General features: G+C 41.5%; 1 protein-coding gene and 1 non-coding gene across 2 annotated transcripts in view; one reads left to right on the top strand and one right to left on the bottom strand.

Moving 5' to 3' along the window:
• reln (reelin) overlaps positions 1-19256 on the bottom strand; it is a 61220-nt gene that overhangs the window by 21320 nt on the left and 20644 nt on the right. Inside the window, 13 exon segments of the mRNA XM_037254073.1 lie at positions 34-162; positions 340-548; positions 1050-1165; positions 1237-1388; positions 2492-2637; positions 2695-2935; positions 3019-3124; positions 4126-4177; positions 4337-4433; positions 4505-4583; positions 4659-4691; positions 10102-10172; positions 15967-16105. Of these exon segments, the coding sequence (XP_037109968.1) occupies positions 34-162; positions 340-548; positions 1050-1165; positions 1237-1388; positions 2492-2637; positions 2695-2935; positions 3019-3124; positions 4126-4177; positions 4337-4433; positions 4505-4583; positions 4659-4691; positions 10102-10172; positions 15967-16105 (1570 nt within the window).
• trnal-aag lies at positions 7109-7190 on the top strand. The gene has a single exon. It is a non-coding gene; the product is annotated as a tRNA-Leu (tRNA).

Here is a 19256-nt window from a genome sequence, read left to right on the forward strand (position 1 = left end):
TCATGGAGTCTTGGTATCTCGTTCAACTCCTACCCGCTGTAGTTCTCAGAGGAGTAGATGGTACTGTGAGATACGTGGGGTCCTGCACAAAGCTCCGGGAGACACTCAGTGTGGAGCAGAGACCAGGAACGACCACCATTGGTGGAAAACTCCAGGTTGACACTGAAAAAGTAGAAATAATAGTTATGTCATGAATATCTCCAGTTTTCCATTTATATCTCCACCATTTCTATCTTAACCAAGTACTTTGCACAAATTGCAAATCACAGTACAATTCAGTTGTAATTCAACTTTTACGTCCAGTGCATTTGCTTACTGTATTTTTCAAACAGGCCTCACCTGTTGGCAGGCTGGTAAGAACCGCAGCCAAGGTTAATGGAGAACTGAACGACGTGCGTGTGCGTGCCAGGCAGCACGGGTAGCAGCTGCATAAAGTCCACGGCCCACACGTGGCGGTTGGCGCCGCCGTGTGAGTGCTGCTCCAGGCAGAACTGGGTGACTGGTGTTTGCAACTCAGAGGACAGCGCCACGGAAACCACAGCAGGTGTCTAAGAGGGAAGACAAAGATTGGATGAAGGTTACAAATGTGGTTTGAGAAGAATTTGTCTTGCTAGGAAAAACAATTTGGAAAGTTGAGGATGACTTCTTCCGGGCCTAAATGCAGCCAAGACTTAAACATCAATCATAATGTGGGCACTCAGTAGATAAAATTATGGTGAAGTTTAATGCAGATCCAGTTTTTCTGCTGCATGGGTGTCAAACCCGAGGCCTGGGGGCCACATCTGGTCAGCCACCTCACTTTATGGGGCCCATTAAAACACTCCTTCCTGTTCCTATATGTGTATTTTCAAATGAGCAATTTGTATTCAATTTTAACAGATCTTACAAGCACCTTCTCCAACAAATAAATTAAATTGAAATTTAAAAGTAATCATCCATGCTAAAAGCCAGGAAGTGGCAGGGTTGCAAACTTACATAGCAGAAAATAAAATGACCTGCTTAACAGAAGCTAGAATATTTTTAGAATCTAATTTGTGGATGCATCTCACCCGGTAAGAAGAATAGGGAAGAGTGTCGAGGATGACACGTTCTCTCCTGCCTTCCGATCTTCCAAACAGAATTACATTGTGATCATGTGACTCGCCGGGGTCACATTCACCACCACCTGCGAAAGAGGGCTACTTTCACTCATCTGTATGGAGCATGAGAAAAAGATATGATTTTGATTTTCAGTACCCATAGAGAAGTGAAAGCGAAGGTTTCCGTAGGAGGTGGTGTCGATGTAGGGCGTGCACACTCGCCTCCGACCGTCCATCTCAAACACCAGCGCCGTGCCCGACTCAATCTCACCGCACTGGGTCCCGTACACAGCACCTTGTATGTCCCAGCTGAGGGAAACCCAAAAAAATCCATGAAGCTTCTTTTGTGCTGAGTGGAGAGAAAATCCTCATTAGCACTGACAGAGTTTAACACACTGTCAACTCTCTCCTGGGTGTCCTTATCCCTTTGCGAGAAAAGATCCAGCAGGTCGGTGTGTGTGTTATTGTCAATATTGGTGGTTGGTATCATTACCAGAAAAATGGCGTCTACATAGAAGACCGAGGGGTGTGACAGGCCCGCTGTGTGGCATGATGGCACGCAGCATGACAATGGAAAGCCACACGTGTCATGCTTGCCTCATTGGTAGGAAAAATGCATAGGTGGATCATTACTGCCCGCGAGTGACACATCTGTCATCTGTATTTTTTTCTCTCGTCTTTTGTCCGATGACGGCTGCTTGTTGTGCTATGCCACGCACAACAACGCGTCTCACTGTGAACAGATGGACTGCTGTCTGTGAAGCAGTCGGCGGCGTGGCATATACCTGCATGTCATTTTACGTGACAGGTGCATGTGCATAAGGCATCCTTTTTATCCAGACTTTTTTTCAGTCAGCTAAAACTCATCGTACTTCCCATAGAGATTGGTGTGATTTTAATCAAACACAATGAGGTCATGAGCGGAATGCTTTTTGAATCTCGGTTCTTTTTATCCGAAGGAGCGACAAAGGTTCCTAGCTGGAATAAAACTGGGAGAGCAGGACCGATCCTCCTTCAGTGCTCCTCGGCTTTTTAAGATTAATTCGAAAGCTCCTAGGTGGTTTAGCGGGGTAAAAATAAAGTGTCACATCAGATACAGTACTTTAGTGGCTTTCAGACAGAACTAACTCAGATAAGATAAAATATTTTATTTGTCCCCCACTGGGAAGTTCCATAATGTCCCACATTTGTACTTCCCACTAAGCGGCACAGTTTGATTCAACTCAGTACAGCCAAAGGTTATCAGAGTAACTCTACTCAAAGCCACTTGGTTGCTCTTGTACTGTGTTAACAAATTCTCTCATACAGTAAATTCAAGTTTAGCGGTACAAATGAATAGAATCTGAAGAACTCAGGTGTGTCCTACAGCAACATTTGTTTTTCTGGCTTCACAGTGTCTGGCGGCAACATACTTTGAGGGTGGGCTCTCAAAGTCCTCCTCCCAGTAACTTCTTCCCTCCTCACGGTGCAGGTCGATATCTCTGCTAGAGGCGAAGTTGTGACCGAGTGCTTCCCCGCCATGGAAATACAGAGCGTTGCCTTCTGACTGGCAAGCATGCTATAAAACAGAGTGTTATTAGAAAGTGATGCAGAGCCTCCATTCATGTTAGCATACCTTGACCGTAGCGCCGGGGAAAAAAAGCCAGTTGGCAGTATCCGGGGGATCCAGGTTGTCCTCCATCAGAGGAGCTTTATGAGCAGCGTTGAGCAGCAGCACGTTGTCCACCCCCCAGCAAGACTCGTAGCCTTCTAGGCCTTCAGGTGCTTCCTGAGACCAGCGGAGATGAACATTCTCGGCCCTGGACCTCGCCGGCATTGGAAGGAGGTGGACGAAAGTGCTGCTGTTGGTAGGAGCTCTAGAAGTGCACAGATTAGAGGTTTTGAGAGAGTTGTGTCGCAAATTCCGATCTTAAGTTTTGAAAGAGGATTTGAGAGGGACCTGATCTTCTCCAGCGTGATCCAGTCAGAGTTGTTGGGATTTCCACTGAGGCTGTATGACACGATGATGCTGGGGTCGGAGTAACTGAAACGACAGGAGCCTGAACCTGCCCAACACAAAAGACAAATAATGAATTCTGAATGACTTCTGGGTAAATGTATATTTTGGAGGAAGATATAACTTTTGAATCCTTTGTATGGTTTTTACATTTGGCCGGGTTGGAAATAATGTCAGATGGTGTCATGATGAAAATAGCATTGAAGGATCGGATTGGGGTGTGGTGAAATATTTCATGACAGCTTGTAAATTCTTGTCTGAATGTTCTTGAAACACAAATACGGATTATTTACGATTCAGAAGAATTATTCCAAAAACAAGAATAAGTGTCTTTCTTAAGGCCGCCCACTGAAATGACTTTGCGTCTTTCTGTCTGGTAAAATTCTTCCTCATGTGAGACCACTGTGCGTCTGTAATGTGTTTGTGCGGATGCTTTGGGATACTGTGGGTTCAAAGGTCGTTAATGGACCACGCGCTGTTTATTCCCCATGATGTTTTGTAAACCTCTATATGTACTGTACTGCTGCCTCCCCGCTTGGATTCAAGCAAGCATGAAGCCGTCACCACTTAACTGCACATCTTAAACGCACATGTATGACAAAACACGAGTAAATATGACAATAACACAAAGAGGAAGAGAAAATGGGAATGGTGCGTTTCAGCGGCGTCTTCCCATGAGAACCTTCGGATGCATGTAATGGTCATGAAAAATAGAACATCTCTAAAAACTCTACCATGGCTGACTGGGTGCCTCGTGTAAAAGATTCATAAGTGAAGCGGACCAGAGATGAGCAGAATTGGATTGTGTACAAGCCCGCCGACTGATAGGTGAGCGTAAAAGATGTCTATCACCTGGAGCTACACAGGAACTTCTAGTTTGCAGTGTCTTTGCTGTTTGAACAATGTTGAAAGGATTTGGACAAAAGCTTGCTCAATACAAAATGTCTTTAGTTTGTGACACGGAAGTGGTGATGGACGAAGTGGATTTTTTTTTGTTTTCTTACAGAGGCCACAACCTTAGCGGAATCCCCGATTGTATTTAATACTCACCCAGGGCAAACTGAAGGACGGATGCTGTGCTGGTGTTGAGAGGAACAGTTGTCTATAGAACATAGAGAGAGAATGGACATGATAGCATCACTGTCAAATAAGAAATAACCATTTTGAGAATGTTATTTTCTTTGGAGAGGACTGCACCACCCAAAAAAAAAACATGAATTTAAATACCAAAACTGTAGTCGTGTTGACTTATGTCACTTACCAACTCTCGCTCTCCAAGGGGTTCACAAAAGGTCACCGCTCTTCCGTGCATCAGAACCCCACATTGCTCGCCCAGCTCACAGTTTGTGCACCCGGACCTGACAATGTGACAAAGGCAAGAACACCATCAAGAAAGTTCATCAATTTAAAGATTCGTCCAGCTACATACCAGATGGTCGGGTCCAGCTCGCCTTGCAGGTTTGAGTCAAAGTCATCACGTAGCACAGCGTGGTTAGCGTGGACCTCCACTACACACACACACATTTGCTTAACGTTTAACGATGTTTGCACAAGAAAAAACGCGTGCTGAAATGCAGACTCACATAGACTTGGTCTCAGTGGCGACTCTGTTGGAGCTGAAACAGAAAGAAACACGAGTCAAACATCAGAAATAAACATTCCTGGGCAAATGGTACATTTTATCCTTTCACCCACTAGGGAGGCTTTAGGTTATTTGTAAAGACTTTGGAACTGGAGGGTTAGAGTTTCAATCCTACTCTGGACCACGTCATTGGAGAGACGTTAGTCCACATACTAAAACGATAATATTTGTTTTTACTTTTGGTTCTATTTGCAGAGGCCTATTCATGAAAATTATAACAGCTCAGCCATTAGCAACGACATGCTAGCCCACTCCGCATTTGAAATGAGTACGCATGATGCCACAGCTCTACTTGCAGTCCAAGTGAAATATTCTCAATGTCAGTGAGGAAAACAAAATGTCATAACTTGGTCAAAACTGAAGCTGGACTTTTCAAGCACTGCGGCAAAGTTTGAACCTCATCCAAATCAAACTGTGACCGATGCTCCACGCATACAAAAAAATCCAGACGGATGACGGCTATGAACTATGGTATCTTCTCGGTTTACCGCGGCGGGATATAATAAATGTACTTATGATATATGTATTTAATATGCTGTTACACCCCCGACTAAGAGTTGCTCAACAATCGTCCTGGAAGTGCTTCACGCTCAGGCAAACATTCTCTGTGTGTACAAGCAGTGACTAAGTGCGGACATTTTTGTGGGCCTCATCGTCAATCATGCGGTGGCAGAACAAACTTTGGTGGTGTCCTGGCCGGCCGCAGCTGCGCTCTCCTGGCCGCTGATGTTAATTCCTTTCAGTCATGAAGGGCCGGGCGGCCATGATTAACGGTTCACTGTCAATTAAACTGCCGTCCTCCCAGGAGGCGTCTGCAGTATGAAGTAAGATCTCTGTAACTTTCAAGTGTGAGGGTGTTGGTGACCTCATTGAACTTTCATTGAGCTTTCTCTTGAAGATAATCTGCCTTGATATTTTCAATCCAGGATGAACCTACCCATCTGATAAAACACAGAAGAGGCAACTAAAAAAAAAAAAGTGCTTAGTAGTGGTCATAATCGACTGAGTCAAAAATGAGTGAGACAAACCTGATTTTTGTTTGTAAAACTTAAAGCCAATTATAAAAGAGGTTACAAAACCACCCAGTTGTGCCAAAGTTTGATTCAGTCAGTGCCGCACGGCTTCTGGGTGACAGCGTGCTCTCTCCAACGAAGCCCATTAAAAGCAGATCAAAGTGGTCGCGAAGCACTTCTTGTTCTCCGCTTCTAATCACGCAAAGTCTCTTAATTCTAAACAGCTACATAGGATTCCTGATACATGCAAGCCGTGCATTCTTTGTCCGCCTTGTTTACGTCCTTCCTCAAATGTTCTAAGAAGCGAATAAATAGTTTTGTAAACAGTTCACAAAAGCATGCAAAGTGACATTCCAACTAATCCATCCACTCAAAGCATGTTTGCTCTCTTGCTTCTAAATTGCCTTGCGACTGAATCCACTTGGCTGCAAAGAAAGGTTTTCTTTTCTTTTTTTGGTGTGAGTGGGTAATCCTTTCTTTCTTCAAAAAAGGGACTCATTTACTGTTTTCTCTCTCCATGCTTCACCAAGCTCTCCCTTGCAGAGCCGCTTCACAGTCAGACCAGACAGCGTTGCACATTTGACTGGAATTAATCCTTTCTCACTTCCTTAAAGACTCCAATTACTGCCTCGTCTATTAGCAGCTCATCTTTGCTAATGCCTGTATCTTCCAAGCCAGGGTTTATAATTGAGCATGCAATCCTTACAGCCTTTTTTATGCTGAATTCATGCATAAGCATGCATAAAAAGGAAAATAAAGGCAAATTTGAAGAATTTAATGTTGCAGCAGTACTAAAAGTGGAGTAATGCTGATGAGTATTTTTGGGCAGTTTGAATGACTGAAACGAGCATAAGCTTTGGCAAAATGAAGCAGGGTCATATTAAATCTTCCTCTTTCGGTCTGATCCTCACTTTAATCTCCCTTCTCTCTTGGCTTTTTCCTCGCCACTCCGTAAATGCCATCGGGCCTGCTCGTCCACCCCTCCAGTTTTCGCTTTTTAACTTCGTCTGACTCACATCCTCGACAATGCGAGCCCTCGTTTGAAGTCTCGCTAACTGGCGGTCGCAATTATGCTCTCCCCGGGACTCAGGATGCTGTTGTTTTAGCTTCAATGAAATTCTGAGATGAGAGCATTCTCAAGGGCCTGTATTGCAACCACTCCACCCTACTCTGTTAAAAGCAGGACCGCAGTGTGGCTTTCAAATTGGCATCATTACACTAATCAGATAGGTGAGTCGAGGTAGGTAAGAAGACGCTAATGTTTAACAGTTCGAGCCTTATTTTCTATAATAGGGGTTTTACGAAGTGAAGTTGGAAACAAAGGTCCATTGGACTGGTTGTAATGTTGCGTAACACTTTAGTGACCAATTGCAGTACAGGTAGCGTGGCCGAGCGGTCTAAGGCGCTGGATTAAGGCTCCAGTCTCTTCGGGGGCGTGGGTTCGAATCCCACCGCTGCCAGTTGTCTTTTGTGAGTTTTGGCTAAAAGTGACAATTGCACACCAGCTCTATTTCAGCCATGTCAAAACAATATTAACTACAAAAGAAGATCCTCAGCCACATTCCCATTTCACTATTCCAAAGAAACGAAGTGCATGGGGTGGAAACCCTTACAGAAAGAAAGGCTTTGTCCAAACTTGGATTTTCCAATTCATAGCAGCCAATAAAGTAAAGAATTATTGCTACTCTGGGACAAAGTGGGTTTTTTGTGTCGAGTAGCTCGAGTGGGTGCAGCACCCTCTGTTGCTGGAGTATCATATGCCTATAAAGCTCTCCAGAATGAGATAAGAATAGAACTGCTGATGGCTGCTGCTTCATTCCATCTACGTATTCCATAACTCTTGACGTGGCTGCCCTCCAGGTTGGTTGAAAGTAAAAGTGTAATAGTAGGGTGGTGTAATAATTATCGGGGGTCCTTGGTTTACAGTTGTCATATGACAGTTTGAAGTCAAATATAGCACAAGATGGCATGCTTAGTTAACTTACAGTTTTGCATTGGAAGGTTCTAAATTGAAAGCTTTTCAACACAAAATTTAAAGAGAGAGGATTTGAGTTCTCAGGAGGGATCAAATTTGTAATTTGGGTGTTAAATTGAAAAAGTTTGCATTCACAAAAAGTAAACAAGAGTCATTTCAGTTTTCCTGAAGGTGAACACGGGTATAAGTGAGGTGATGAGAGAGACGAGGCCTTCCATCACTTCTCCTTTGCACCATGATCAAGCGTCCCTCAGGGAGCAATGGCCTCTATGAGTTATAAATCCCTGTGATAATCCATCTGGGTTGCAGTGTACTGGTCCGGGCTCATAAAGAGCAGATTTATTTCCCTACTGGAAATGAGGAACCAACAACGCCGGGCAGAACGCCGGCAACGCTGGGCCTGCTGTCAGGAGGTGGAGCTGATGGACGGCATGCTGGCTCAAGGCAGGCAACCACTTTATGTGTGTATGCGAGTGTGTGTTTGCGTGTGTGTGCACGTGTGTGTGTTTGTGTAATCTCCATTTATAATCTTTAAATCATCACCCTGGCTAATTACCTCTAAGGGCAGACTCCTTAAAACTTTTCCTTTCACTTTTCTTTCTCCCTCCTCCAAGGATCATAACCCTGCTTTAGATAGCTTTCATTTCTGCGTCTCTTCAAAGCGTCAGTCTTAAGAGTATGAAGAGGCTCGGGTTGGCCTGGTATCTTTTTTTTTTTTTTTTTTTAAATAATGATTGCACTTTGAATGTTAATCTTGAGATTTCAAGTAACTTTTGACTCCGAGCAGCCCGCACTGTTCGACCACATACTGTTGAAGTGGTTGAAAATATGATTCTGTCAGAAGTGAGAGGCTCACCTGCTCATCTTTTCTGTTGAGAAAAGCTGTCATCACTGTTAGCCGTCATTTCCAGCTCCACAGTCCTCCTTCATGCCCTGCCTCCTCCGTTTTATTAGTGTCACACTTGGATATGTTTGCTACAGCTCATCCTGCTTGGTGCGCAGACCTTGAGGTTTAAATCTTTGCAGCTTGTCCACTCTGCTTTTCGTTTGTAGAATGCTGCCGGCCTTGGGACTAAAGTGACCTCCAAGAGTCATACACAATCCATTTCCGTGTTGTAGGATGACCTCCAATTTGTTGCAATAAAAAAGTCATTTTTCCGATCAGAATTTATGTCAAGTCAACCAATTGTCATATTAGCATAAAACTCAACAGGTGATGTTTTAAGTAACATTTTATGATTCCCAACTGCCATACAAGTGTAAAACTGGTTCTTTCTTCATCACTACACTTTTTCTCTTTGCTTTAAATAGTCTGTGATAACCACAGTTGATACAAATCAGGATTATTCAGGCTTTGAGTTTGTTTATTTTATTTTTAATATATTTTTAGATTGAACAGGTGTTTTTTTGGGCGGGTATTTATATGATGACATGCACTGGTAATTATTTGTCATGGGTCATATATAGCATGTTTTTAAATTGAGATTTTTTTTTGTAAAATACTTTTGTTTGTGGCTGTTTTAAATATACAACACATAATTCCCTTTGTTTTCTGTTTACTCTGACAGTTAACTTCAACAATGAAAAAACGTAGATCTCTTTTTTGAAGAATGGCTTCATATACGCAAAACTGCTGTTTTTTGTGAAGCGAGTTAAGTTCACCGACATCATACAGCGCTTTGAACGCCACTTTTGCTCACAAAGCAAAGCAAAAAATTTGATCACAATGGCTCTCGTATGTGGAAAACCTTGGCAAACGGGGTGACGTACATCAATCCCATTCATGTGGTCTTCTAGTAAAACCTGGCGTCAGATTTATTCATTTTTTTTATCTCATTTAGAGAAACATAATCTTTATTTACCACCCCAACCCGTTGAGAAAAAGTCCTAAAGAGTGAAATGACTGCATCTTTCATATTATTTTTTTATGAGGAGGAGTCCGCGAGTAAGCAAGGGGCTTCTTTTCTGTAAACAAGCAATTACACTCACACGGCATGCAAAATTGGACTGCGCTGTCTGTCAATTGCTACTTAAGGCTGTCACAGAAAGCGGGTATAAGCAGCGTTTGCCATCAAGTATAAATCTCTGACAGCAAGCGAGAACAAGGGAGAGGGTTAAAAAGCTGACTTGAGCATAAGCTGAAATTAAGCCTGCAATATCGGGTCTCCGACTTTCTTCAGCTTCCTAACTGTCTTGTTGAACTGCTATGCCACGGGAATGAAGAAGCGGAATCTCTAAACCTTTTTTAAATTTTGACATCAATGGGATTACATGTATTTTTGAATGACAAAAGTGGACTTGTGTTTTTTCACTTGACAGCGACGTATTGTTGCATTTTAAAATGAATCGACCTTGAGTCATAATCGCACCGCATGTGTGTGTGTGTATGTACTCACCTCCCTGTTCACACAATTGCTGAGCCAGAGCATCTTTAAAAAGGATCTGTCCTCGATGTGTGGCCGTCGCTCTAAAAGATTGGGAAAGAAAAAATGAGAGGAGTTCATTGACTTCAAACAAGTCAATTTGTCATTTTGTTAAAAAAACAACAATAATAAAAGAATAAAACAAAAAAGGTATGACGTTACAACATGGTCTCATGCTGTTATGCATTTTTAACTATTATATAATTCCAATAGCTTTGTTATGCTTGTTTCATAAATTTGACTAAATTGTGTTTTCTTTTACATACATTGGTTACTAAGTTGCCAAACAAGACTCATTGATATCCAGCTAAATTTAGTGAATGCTCATTTTTCATTCAATTGAATTTTGCAACACGTCCAACAACCCCTGCGCGAGGGCGGACCTTTTATAGCTACGTTTGTCTTCTCTCATGAATAATGAATACGGCCCTCATTATTTAGTAATAGCGCTTGTGCCACTGCAGAGCTGCAGGGAGGAAGGGGAGGGGAGCATACTTAATTTATTCATATTTCAGAATTGGTTGAGAACTAATTTGAGTTTGGTATCTATGAATAAAAGATGTTGCATTTCCAACAGTCGGTTGCCATGTAGGAACAAGCCTGTTAAATATTTACTTAACACACGTTGGCTAAATGTGAAAGCTCGTAAGTTTGGTGTGGGACGACTTTGAACTAAAAATAAGTTTGACTGCTCAGTGAAGAGAAGAGAATCATTCATTCTCCTTTCAATTAGCACGCAATATGAATTTTGCACATCAAATGAGACATTTTGTCACATGGTCACCGTCAGAAATTAATTACTTACTTCTGCACATATTAAACTTGTGTGTGTATTTATCTGCAAACACAAATTCCCAGAGTAGTCACGTAAATACTAATTTTTAGAAGCTAATGCTAATCTGTGTATTCAACGCAGTGTAACGCAGGTCTGCCTTCCTTACACAAGACCAACACTGGCTAGTTGAACCATACCCAACCATATGTGTTGGATTTATATTCATTAAAGTGGAACAAGGAATTAATGTCATTGTTTTATTAAAGCGATACTAAAAGGGAGCACATTTTGTCAACAAATATTTCAGTGTGACACTGGCGTCTGCCCTGCTATCACACTCCAGCGGGCCCTTGTGGTGTGTGTGTCCCTAATTACACGCACACACATACACGCACACGCACACATTTATTGAACATTTAAATGTTAATTGGACTTTTGCAGGGGAGAAAAAAAAGCAATTAGGGGCCTAAATGCTTCCTTTTCATCCTTAGACAGGGGGCATCATTCATCTTGTGAAAATAAGTGTCATCCTCTCCTCTCTCATTACACTAAAAGAGATTCATCGAGATGAAAAGGGAGACGGGGGTGAAGAGGAAACATGGAATATTTGAGGGGGGAAAGGCTAACAAAGGAGCATGAAGTTTGTTGAGAGAGTACAGATCGGGTTTTCATCGACCGCTGTCAAATATGCAGCTGGGAGTTAACGGACACACACATGCACACATACACAGGCTCCACGGCAAATATGAATTTTAACATGTATGCAGATGGACAGCCTGTCACTCAAGGAGCTCCCAAAAGGGCCTGGAATGGGTAATTACGAAGCATGTCTTCCATGTTAGATTACATGTTGCTGTCGGCCATAAGCATCCCCCAGGAACCACTTTGTCCGCTGCACACACACACATCTGACAGACACACACATGCACTGTGCCTACAGCGGCCGCATTATTCTGAAACCGCACATGCAGGTAAACATTTTCACGCAAATCGCTTGAAATGAACATTTTGGGCAACACAAATTCTGCTTCACGTTTTCACAACAGTTACTAGCTATGGCAGTTAAAAAATGAATTGAGTGCATTTGGACTAACTGATGCCTAATAGCAATGGTTGATTTATCTCTGGCGCTGGAGACCAGCTGTGATTGTGGCACCAAAACAAAACAAGGGAGTGGAATCTGGAGCACAAAAGATATTTTATTATTACATTGAAACGTTGGATTGTATTGGACCGGAGGTGTGTTTTAATCCAAGTCCATCAGAAATAGGTCAAAGCCCAAAATGGACAGCAGTTCTTAGTCAGAATTACATGAGTGAGTATTTGTTTATCTTAAAAGCCATTTTAACTTATAACACACCAGTCATTTAAAAATTGCAGCCTGTTTTCTGTCATTTCATCACAATCAGCATAGTTGGACATCCTTGAGAAGATGCAGCAGGCGGCAGCAGTGGAGCCCGATTCAGCCCCTCTTCCCGATGCCACTAAATTAATTGAGAAAAGGCTCCTGGAGCTCATGAAAATGTAATGGAGCTCAACAGAGGAGGAGGTTTGGAAGCTCTTTGGCACATTACTTGCTTGTTAACACGGCTCAGAAACTTACAGCTCCAAGGAGGATGAAAAAAGCATTCCCGACTGAGTAATAATTGGGGGAAAGGTGGAAGAAAAAAGGTTCATCTTTCGCATCCTTGAAGGTCAGGTTAGGACAAGCGGGGTGAAGAAAAAACAATCAACAAGAGCAGTTGTTTCAAATGCTATAGATGTTGTCACTCGAAAACATTTAACGGGAACGAATCGTTTCACACAAAATTCAAGTGGAGCCGACTTCTCTCCCCTGCAGAACGTGTCACTTTGTTGCTTTCAAAATGAAGCCGGGTTCCCCATACTCTATTTCATCTGGAATTCATAGTTCTCAGCAGGTGGGCACACGACCCCCAAGGCGAGGTTTTGTTATGTCGCTGGATGAGATGAGGACGCTTTGCAACAGTATTGATGGCAACACTCGGATGTTATATGCAGGGATCTATGGAAGTGTACAATTACTGAGGTCATGGGTCAGTCTCTTAGGAAAACAGAAATCCCCCGAGGTCTAATAAAATTGAATTTCCTTCATATTATATTTCGCATACGACACGAGGACTGTATATCGAGAAAGACATCGACATACCTCACAAGACCGCAGTTCAGTGAGCATTAAGAAATTTGCTTTGAGCATATGCTGATTAATTTGCATCCTTTTTCTGGGACATTTAATTCAAAAGATGAGCCACAGTCAAAGAAGGACAATATAGTGGTTCAAATCTCGACTCAGACCTTCGAAGGAGTAACTCAAAATGTTGCCTTTTGTTGGATTTTTTTTTTTAATATGTTTATTCCTAAAGCATCTTAAAGACTGTTGTCATCATGTGAAGGCAAAGCACTATTAGCTGTTTAAATTTTGAGACACATTTAAATATAATATGCCTTGATGCTATAGGAATCATGTTTGAGTTAATCTTCTATTCCTTGTCATTAAAGCCAACAAAGGAAAGGAAGGAAGATCTAAAATGAAAATAAATATAAAAACAAAAAATAAGAGAATTTTAAAAATAGACTATGTAAATATGTAATAGTATTTTTTTCTTTCTGCATCTTTAATTAATTAATTCCCTAAACCATCACTCACATTTGTTAGCATAACGTCTTCAGCGGATTTGTCACATGGCCCCAGGCCGGGAGTTTTAATGAAGACGGGAGCTCGTTAACCACTGATTCGCTGTTAATATGGACTGGGTTATGGATTAGAATACATGGGAAATCAATGACGGTGCTATCAGCAGCAGCAATTAAGTGAGCAAAAGGTCATCTGTCAGTTTGAGGTTTGAACTCTGACCCCTGAATGACATCGGAAGCTATGTATTGTCATGTGTTCATCGGAGGGCAACAGATAGATGAGATTCCAAATACATTTAACTTTTTAATGAAAGGCCAAATACATTCATTCCTCATTCGGTTATTGATCAAAACGTTATGTATCAGCTTATGTCATTTTATATCGACCCACGCACGCATGCACAAAGAATCAAATGTGGGTCACGGCTGTGATTACAACTTCTTATTGTCCGTGCTCTAAACTCAGGCAAGACTCGCATCCTGGCGTCCATCTTTAAAATCAACTGTGAGATATATTTGACTTGTAAAAAGTAAGTTTGAGTTCCAGTCATGCATGGAACACCTTGTTCATCTTCCCGCTCTGCTCCAAGGCCTCTCTGTACCTTCCGTAGGTAATTTACAGCCCCATAGAAAATGAGTTCTTCTGGATGTCCATGTACTCCATCTTGCTCCTCACAGTGATGTGTTGCTACCAACCTTTCCCACAATATCGGCCATAAAACTTCTCCGCGGCCACATTTTAATGCCGCGACAGAGCGGCTTTGGCCTTTTGAAGGACACTGGGTGTCTGCGGCTTTAATTCAAACACTCGCAGAGGCTTCGTGGACACTCAATCAGAACCCAAGCGCTAAAGGCAAGGGCAGGACATGATCAAGTTTAATTTGTGTTACACCCGGAGGCTTTTTCTTTTTTTTTTTTACAATTTGAGCTCATTCTCATCCCAGGTTGTCAAACAGCAATGCTCTGTCAGATGCTGTGTCTGAGCAGATGTGAAAAACTTCCTGCCTTTGACTGATGCAATGAATTTAAACGAACCCTTATATGACCTTTTATTTACATAATGGGTACACATTTGACCCTAACAATATAACAAAACTCACAGACGTACATTTATTCTTTATCCCATGCGGAAAAATACAAATATCACTGCGGGGGACTGTCCAGTAGTTGTGAAACTTCTTAGTTCATGTCTGTATTGCACAAGGCGCTCCAGTGAATTCATCCTGACTATAAAAATGTAACGCTCTTTAAATTATATTTAATTTTGCTGATATATTTTATATATATTTTTTATATATTTTTTACATATATACGTATTTTATATTTTTTGTTTTCTTTTTGTCAAAAATACATGACAAAAATTAACAACTATGAGCTAACCCAATCGAGGACAATCCCAATGAGCTGACTTGCGCCCAACAGTAAATGTGTTTGCTGGCATCCAGTAAATTTGTTTGGCTTTGTGAATATTGTCTAAATAGCAGCTCCGCTTCACCAAATTCCCCCGCGGAATCCTTTTTAGTTAGTCTGACCATTAAAGTCTCTGTCAGACAGTTTGCATTCATTAAGGCTTTTTGCATTGACTGCCAAAATACTTCATTCTATTGAGGCTTTTGTGAAACACTAATGTGCAATTGGTTTATTCTTTTCCTTTTTCAAAAGAAGCAACGATTTCTTGCACTAGTTTATGAAGGCACGCATTAAACGGCATTTGGTGTCCATCAAACACTGAATTTCTATCTGTCTGTAATTTCTCTCATCCGAGCAAGTGTTGTTTGATAGAATGCATTTAGCAAAAAGCACTTGACTGGTCCTATTTTCCAGAACAAGCAGATAATTGCTTCTGACAAACAAAAGGCATGTGGCTTAAATTCATAGCATGCCTTTTGAAAGGAATACAAGTCGCTGTTTACCATGAAAAGCAACATGAGGCAAAAGCAAGTGATGTCACTAAAGAGTGAAACAGTCACTCACTCTTTCAGCAAAAAAAGTCAAATTAAATTTGATATTGAAATTATGTACGGATCAAAATGCATGAGTTTTAGCGAATACCTGTTCTACAGTAAAATTACTATATAGCTGCCAAATGGTGAATCATGATTGGGCAGGGCTTCCCTGTTTATAACATTTATACAGTAAGTCATTGTTGCCCTCCAACTGACTGAAAAGCCATCCTAACATCCAGTCCACACTTCAACTGAGGGAAGAACGCCCGTTCTGTCAGCCCATAAAATATTCCCATAGCCACTGGGTCAAAGCAAGGCCACACAGCAGTGATGAATAGTCGTGTCTGCCTGTCTTGGTTGGTATATGCGTGTCTGGACAAACCTGACGATTCATTAGCCGTAGCTCACTCGGCCATTGAAAACACAAACGACCACAAAGCGTACCGTACACAAAAAGTGACTTACAAGAAGTTGACGCAGCCGGTGCCGGGAGGCGGAGCGATCCAGACAAAGCTGAAACTGGTGGAGGGCTGGTGGCTCACGTGGGAGGCCACCACACTGCAGACAAACTGGGTGCCGCTAAATTGACGCTCTGGCATCACACCTGGAAGAAACACGGGAAGATGGTTATCACATTCATTCACTTTTGGTAAAACAAAAACAAAGTGCACCTGTAGGACTTCAATTTGTTATCCTCCAACAGGAAGTTGCCCAAAACAATACTTGACATATGTAACAAGCTCCATCCAAGGCAGAAGAAAAACATTTCTGCAGATCTCAAATTGGAATATCTCATAACAGTGTAAGGGGATCAGGTTTACAAGGAAATTGTTCTTTTGTGTCTAGATTTTATTGTCCTCAGTTTATGTCATTGGCGGAGCTAGGGGGGGAGTACAGGGGCACTGCCCCCCTTGAAATATCCTTGGACCCCCTCAGGTGCCAGGCCAGATCAGATCATTGACTTTTGGGTATTTCTGGATTTTTCTGGGATTTCACTTCCACCATCCCTCATAAGTAAAATCAAATTAACCTTTATCAGCGAGAATTTTCTGGGTTTGTAAAGATTTTCTTTAATTGTGATGTTTTTCTATCATCTGATCTCCAAACATGATAACAAAAAATCATTCAACCCTGCAGATAATCCACATTTTCTTCCCTACCTTTTTTTGTGTCCGTTCCTTATTCATTGAATTCTAACCTTGAGTCACCACCTGACATAACAATGCTGTTATTCATGAGGGTCCATGTTCGCCTATGATTGCACCGAAGAAATTAAATCATGTAAGTAGTTGTCATATCTCAGAGGGCAAAGGCGCGATCCCGACTGATTCATCAATGCTATGTTATGCAGACATTTAGAGTGCTTTAATATTTTACAGAAACTAAATGGCTTTCTAGTGTCGGCAGAGAGACATCCGAGCCTTGCATTAAATACACAGCCGCAGTAAATAATTAATCTGTAAAGATAATTGTGTGATAATTCTGGGAATTCATCATCTTCCCACAACACGAGGTCATCATTTGGAGGCCGGCAAAGCGTGCGTAAAATGCAACTCTGAAGATGTACTGTGAGCTATATCACCTGCACATGCGACCCAGCCCTTCCCCCGTTGCACCCTTCAGTCGTAACTCAACGCACAGAGAACATAATCATGCTCATGAAATGATTTATAACTCCGTGCAAATCATTATGCGTAATCGTTTTAGTGCGGCTCAAAACAAATGACTTCAAGGAAAATCATTCCAGCCTGTAATAATGTTGACCTCAGTTACATACTTAAATAATGTTATGCTGTAAATGTGAGCGCCATATGTGTGCCTTGCATTCATTTTTTCACTAAATGTGACGACACTTTTGTGCAAAGAGGGATGAATTGATCACAATGAAAGTTGCTCAAGTTTGAATATGTGCAAATACTTGGGGTCAAAATAAGTCACTTGTAAGCACATTAAGAAAAAAAAAAATCCTGCATTGTTGAGCATTTCAGTATCAAATGTTTGTCATCAACAAACATATTTGGAGGCATACAATGAAACACAAGTGCACGTTTCTTACTTTTAAACAGTTTGTGACCCACTGCAATAATTATAGAAGAAAATACTTGCTTCGAAATGAGGTGAGGATGGAAAGGAAAACCCATGCACTCCAGGAAAACTCAGAACATTTGTATTCCCATTGGAAAAATACACTTGGGAATGAAATGCAAATAACCCAACTCGTTCTCTTTCATGTTCAGGAGAGAGTGGGTGAAAAGATGACTATTATTCAATGAAATCCAAACAGTAAATGATTCAGTCCAACAATACGCTTTGGAGAGCCGACACTCTTGGCTCGGCATAGTGGGATGAGCAAAAAAGAAGACATGGGCGCTTTCATCACTGTGAAATGCAAATATATAACAAAGCGCTAAGCCCCTGTGCCCATCCCCGTCTTCTTTTCAACAACAGAGTAGCAAATTTAAACAACTGATGTTGCATTCTTTCAACTTTTCTCACATGGGCGTGACGCTGACATATTATATATACATATTTATATTATTTTTCTCTGTTTTGTCAACATTGAAGGATGACGTTAATTCAATTCGCAGTAAATGAATACTGCATGAATCATGCGCAGGGCGTTGCCTAATTTTGCAAAGAGGTGAGTTTGACCTGATGTTGGTAATTTTACAGCTGAGCGAGAGGGAGGGCTGCGCCGCTGTGGGAGTGGTCACAGCCTGCTTCAATCTTTACTATTTATTAAATGTGGTGCGCTCGCTGGTTGCAAAGTACAAAAGAAGAGATCCTCATATTCCTCCAATGTGACCACAATATGAAATTAGCTATTCAAATAATTGGAACTGAAAGTGCAAAAAATAAACAATTATAATCATAGTTTTACGACAGCATTGTCCTCAGCAAATTCTCCAATACTGTAAAACATTCAAATGAGAATCATTTTGTGAAGACTAACATGTTTTTTCCAGCCTGGTTATGCATAATTACACAATATGTCAATTTTCATTTAATTTCCACCACAAAGACTTTCAAAGTTAATTTGCAGGTAATGCCCATTGTCACTTTGAAGATGGTAAGACCTTCCAAAAAAAAAAAAGTGTCACTACTTTCAGTAAATTCACACATCTGCCTTTGTCCTCTTTGTCATCCGTCTTTTATGACACAGCACCCCCGTCTCATCCCATATCACTTTGCAAAGCTAATAAGCTTTCCACTGCCAAGCGCAAATCAAGTCAACTAAATGGAGTGAGAATCTCCCAGTGGAGCAGATGGGCGATTGGTGGCTCAGCCTGGCACTGACTTTCACACTGTAGGAGCAGGAGGAGCCAACACACTGGCACTAGAAATCATGGTTAGAGAGAGGGACCACTCACAAATGTAAATTATACAGGAAGCACCAATCAACATCTGGCCAGGAGCTAATATCCCAAAAGGTCATTCACTGATGTTATAACAACCAGCTTGGGACACAATCAAACGCAACTACACACTAATATACAAAAATGAAAACCTGTTAGAGCAGAGGTGTCAAACCCATGGCCCGGGGGCCAGATACGGCCCACCACATCATTTTATGTGACCCGTGAAGACAAATTGTGCATTGACTTTATGTGTCAATACTGACATTTCTAATTGTCTTCACTTTTTAAAACCTACAGATATTGCTAGCAATTTTATTACCATGCATATTTTTCAGTTTTTACTAGTATCTGATTTCAAAGCAACTTATTCATCAGTTTGTTGTGTAGCCTACTCTG

This window comes from Syngnathus acus, chromosome 6 (assembly GCF_901709675.1).
Source record: "Syngnathus acus chromosome 6, fSynAcu1.2, whole genome shotgun sequence".
Classification (NCBI taxonomy): Eukaryota; Metazoa; Chordata; class Actinopteri; order Syngnathiformes; family Syngnathidae; genus Syngnathus; species Syngnathus acus.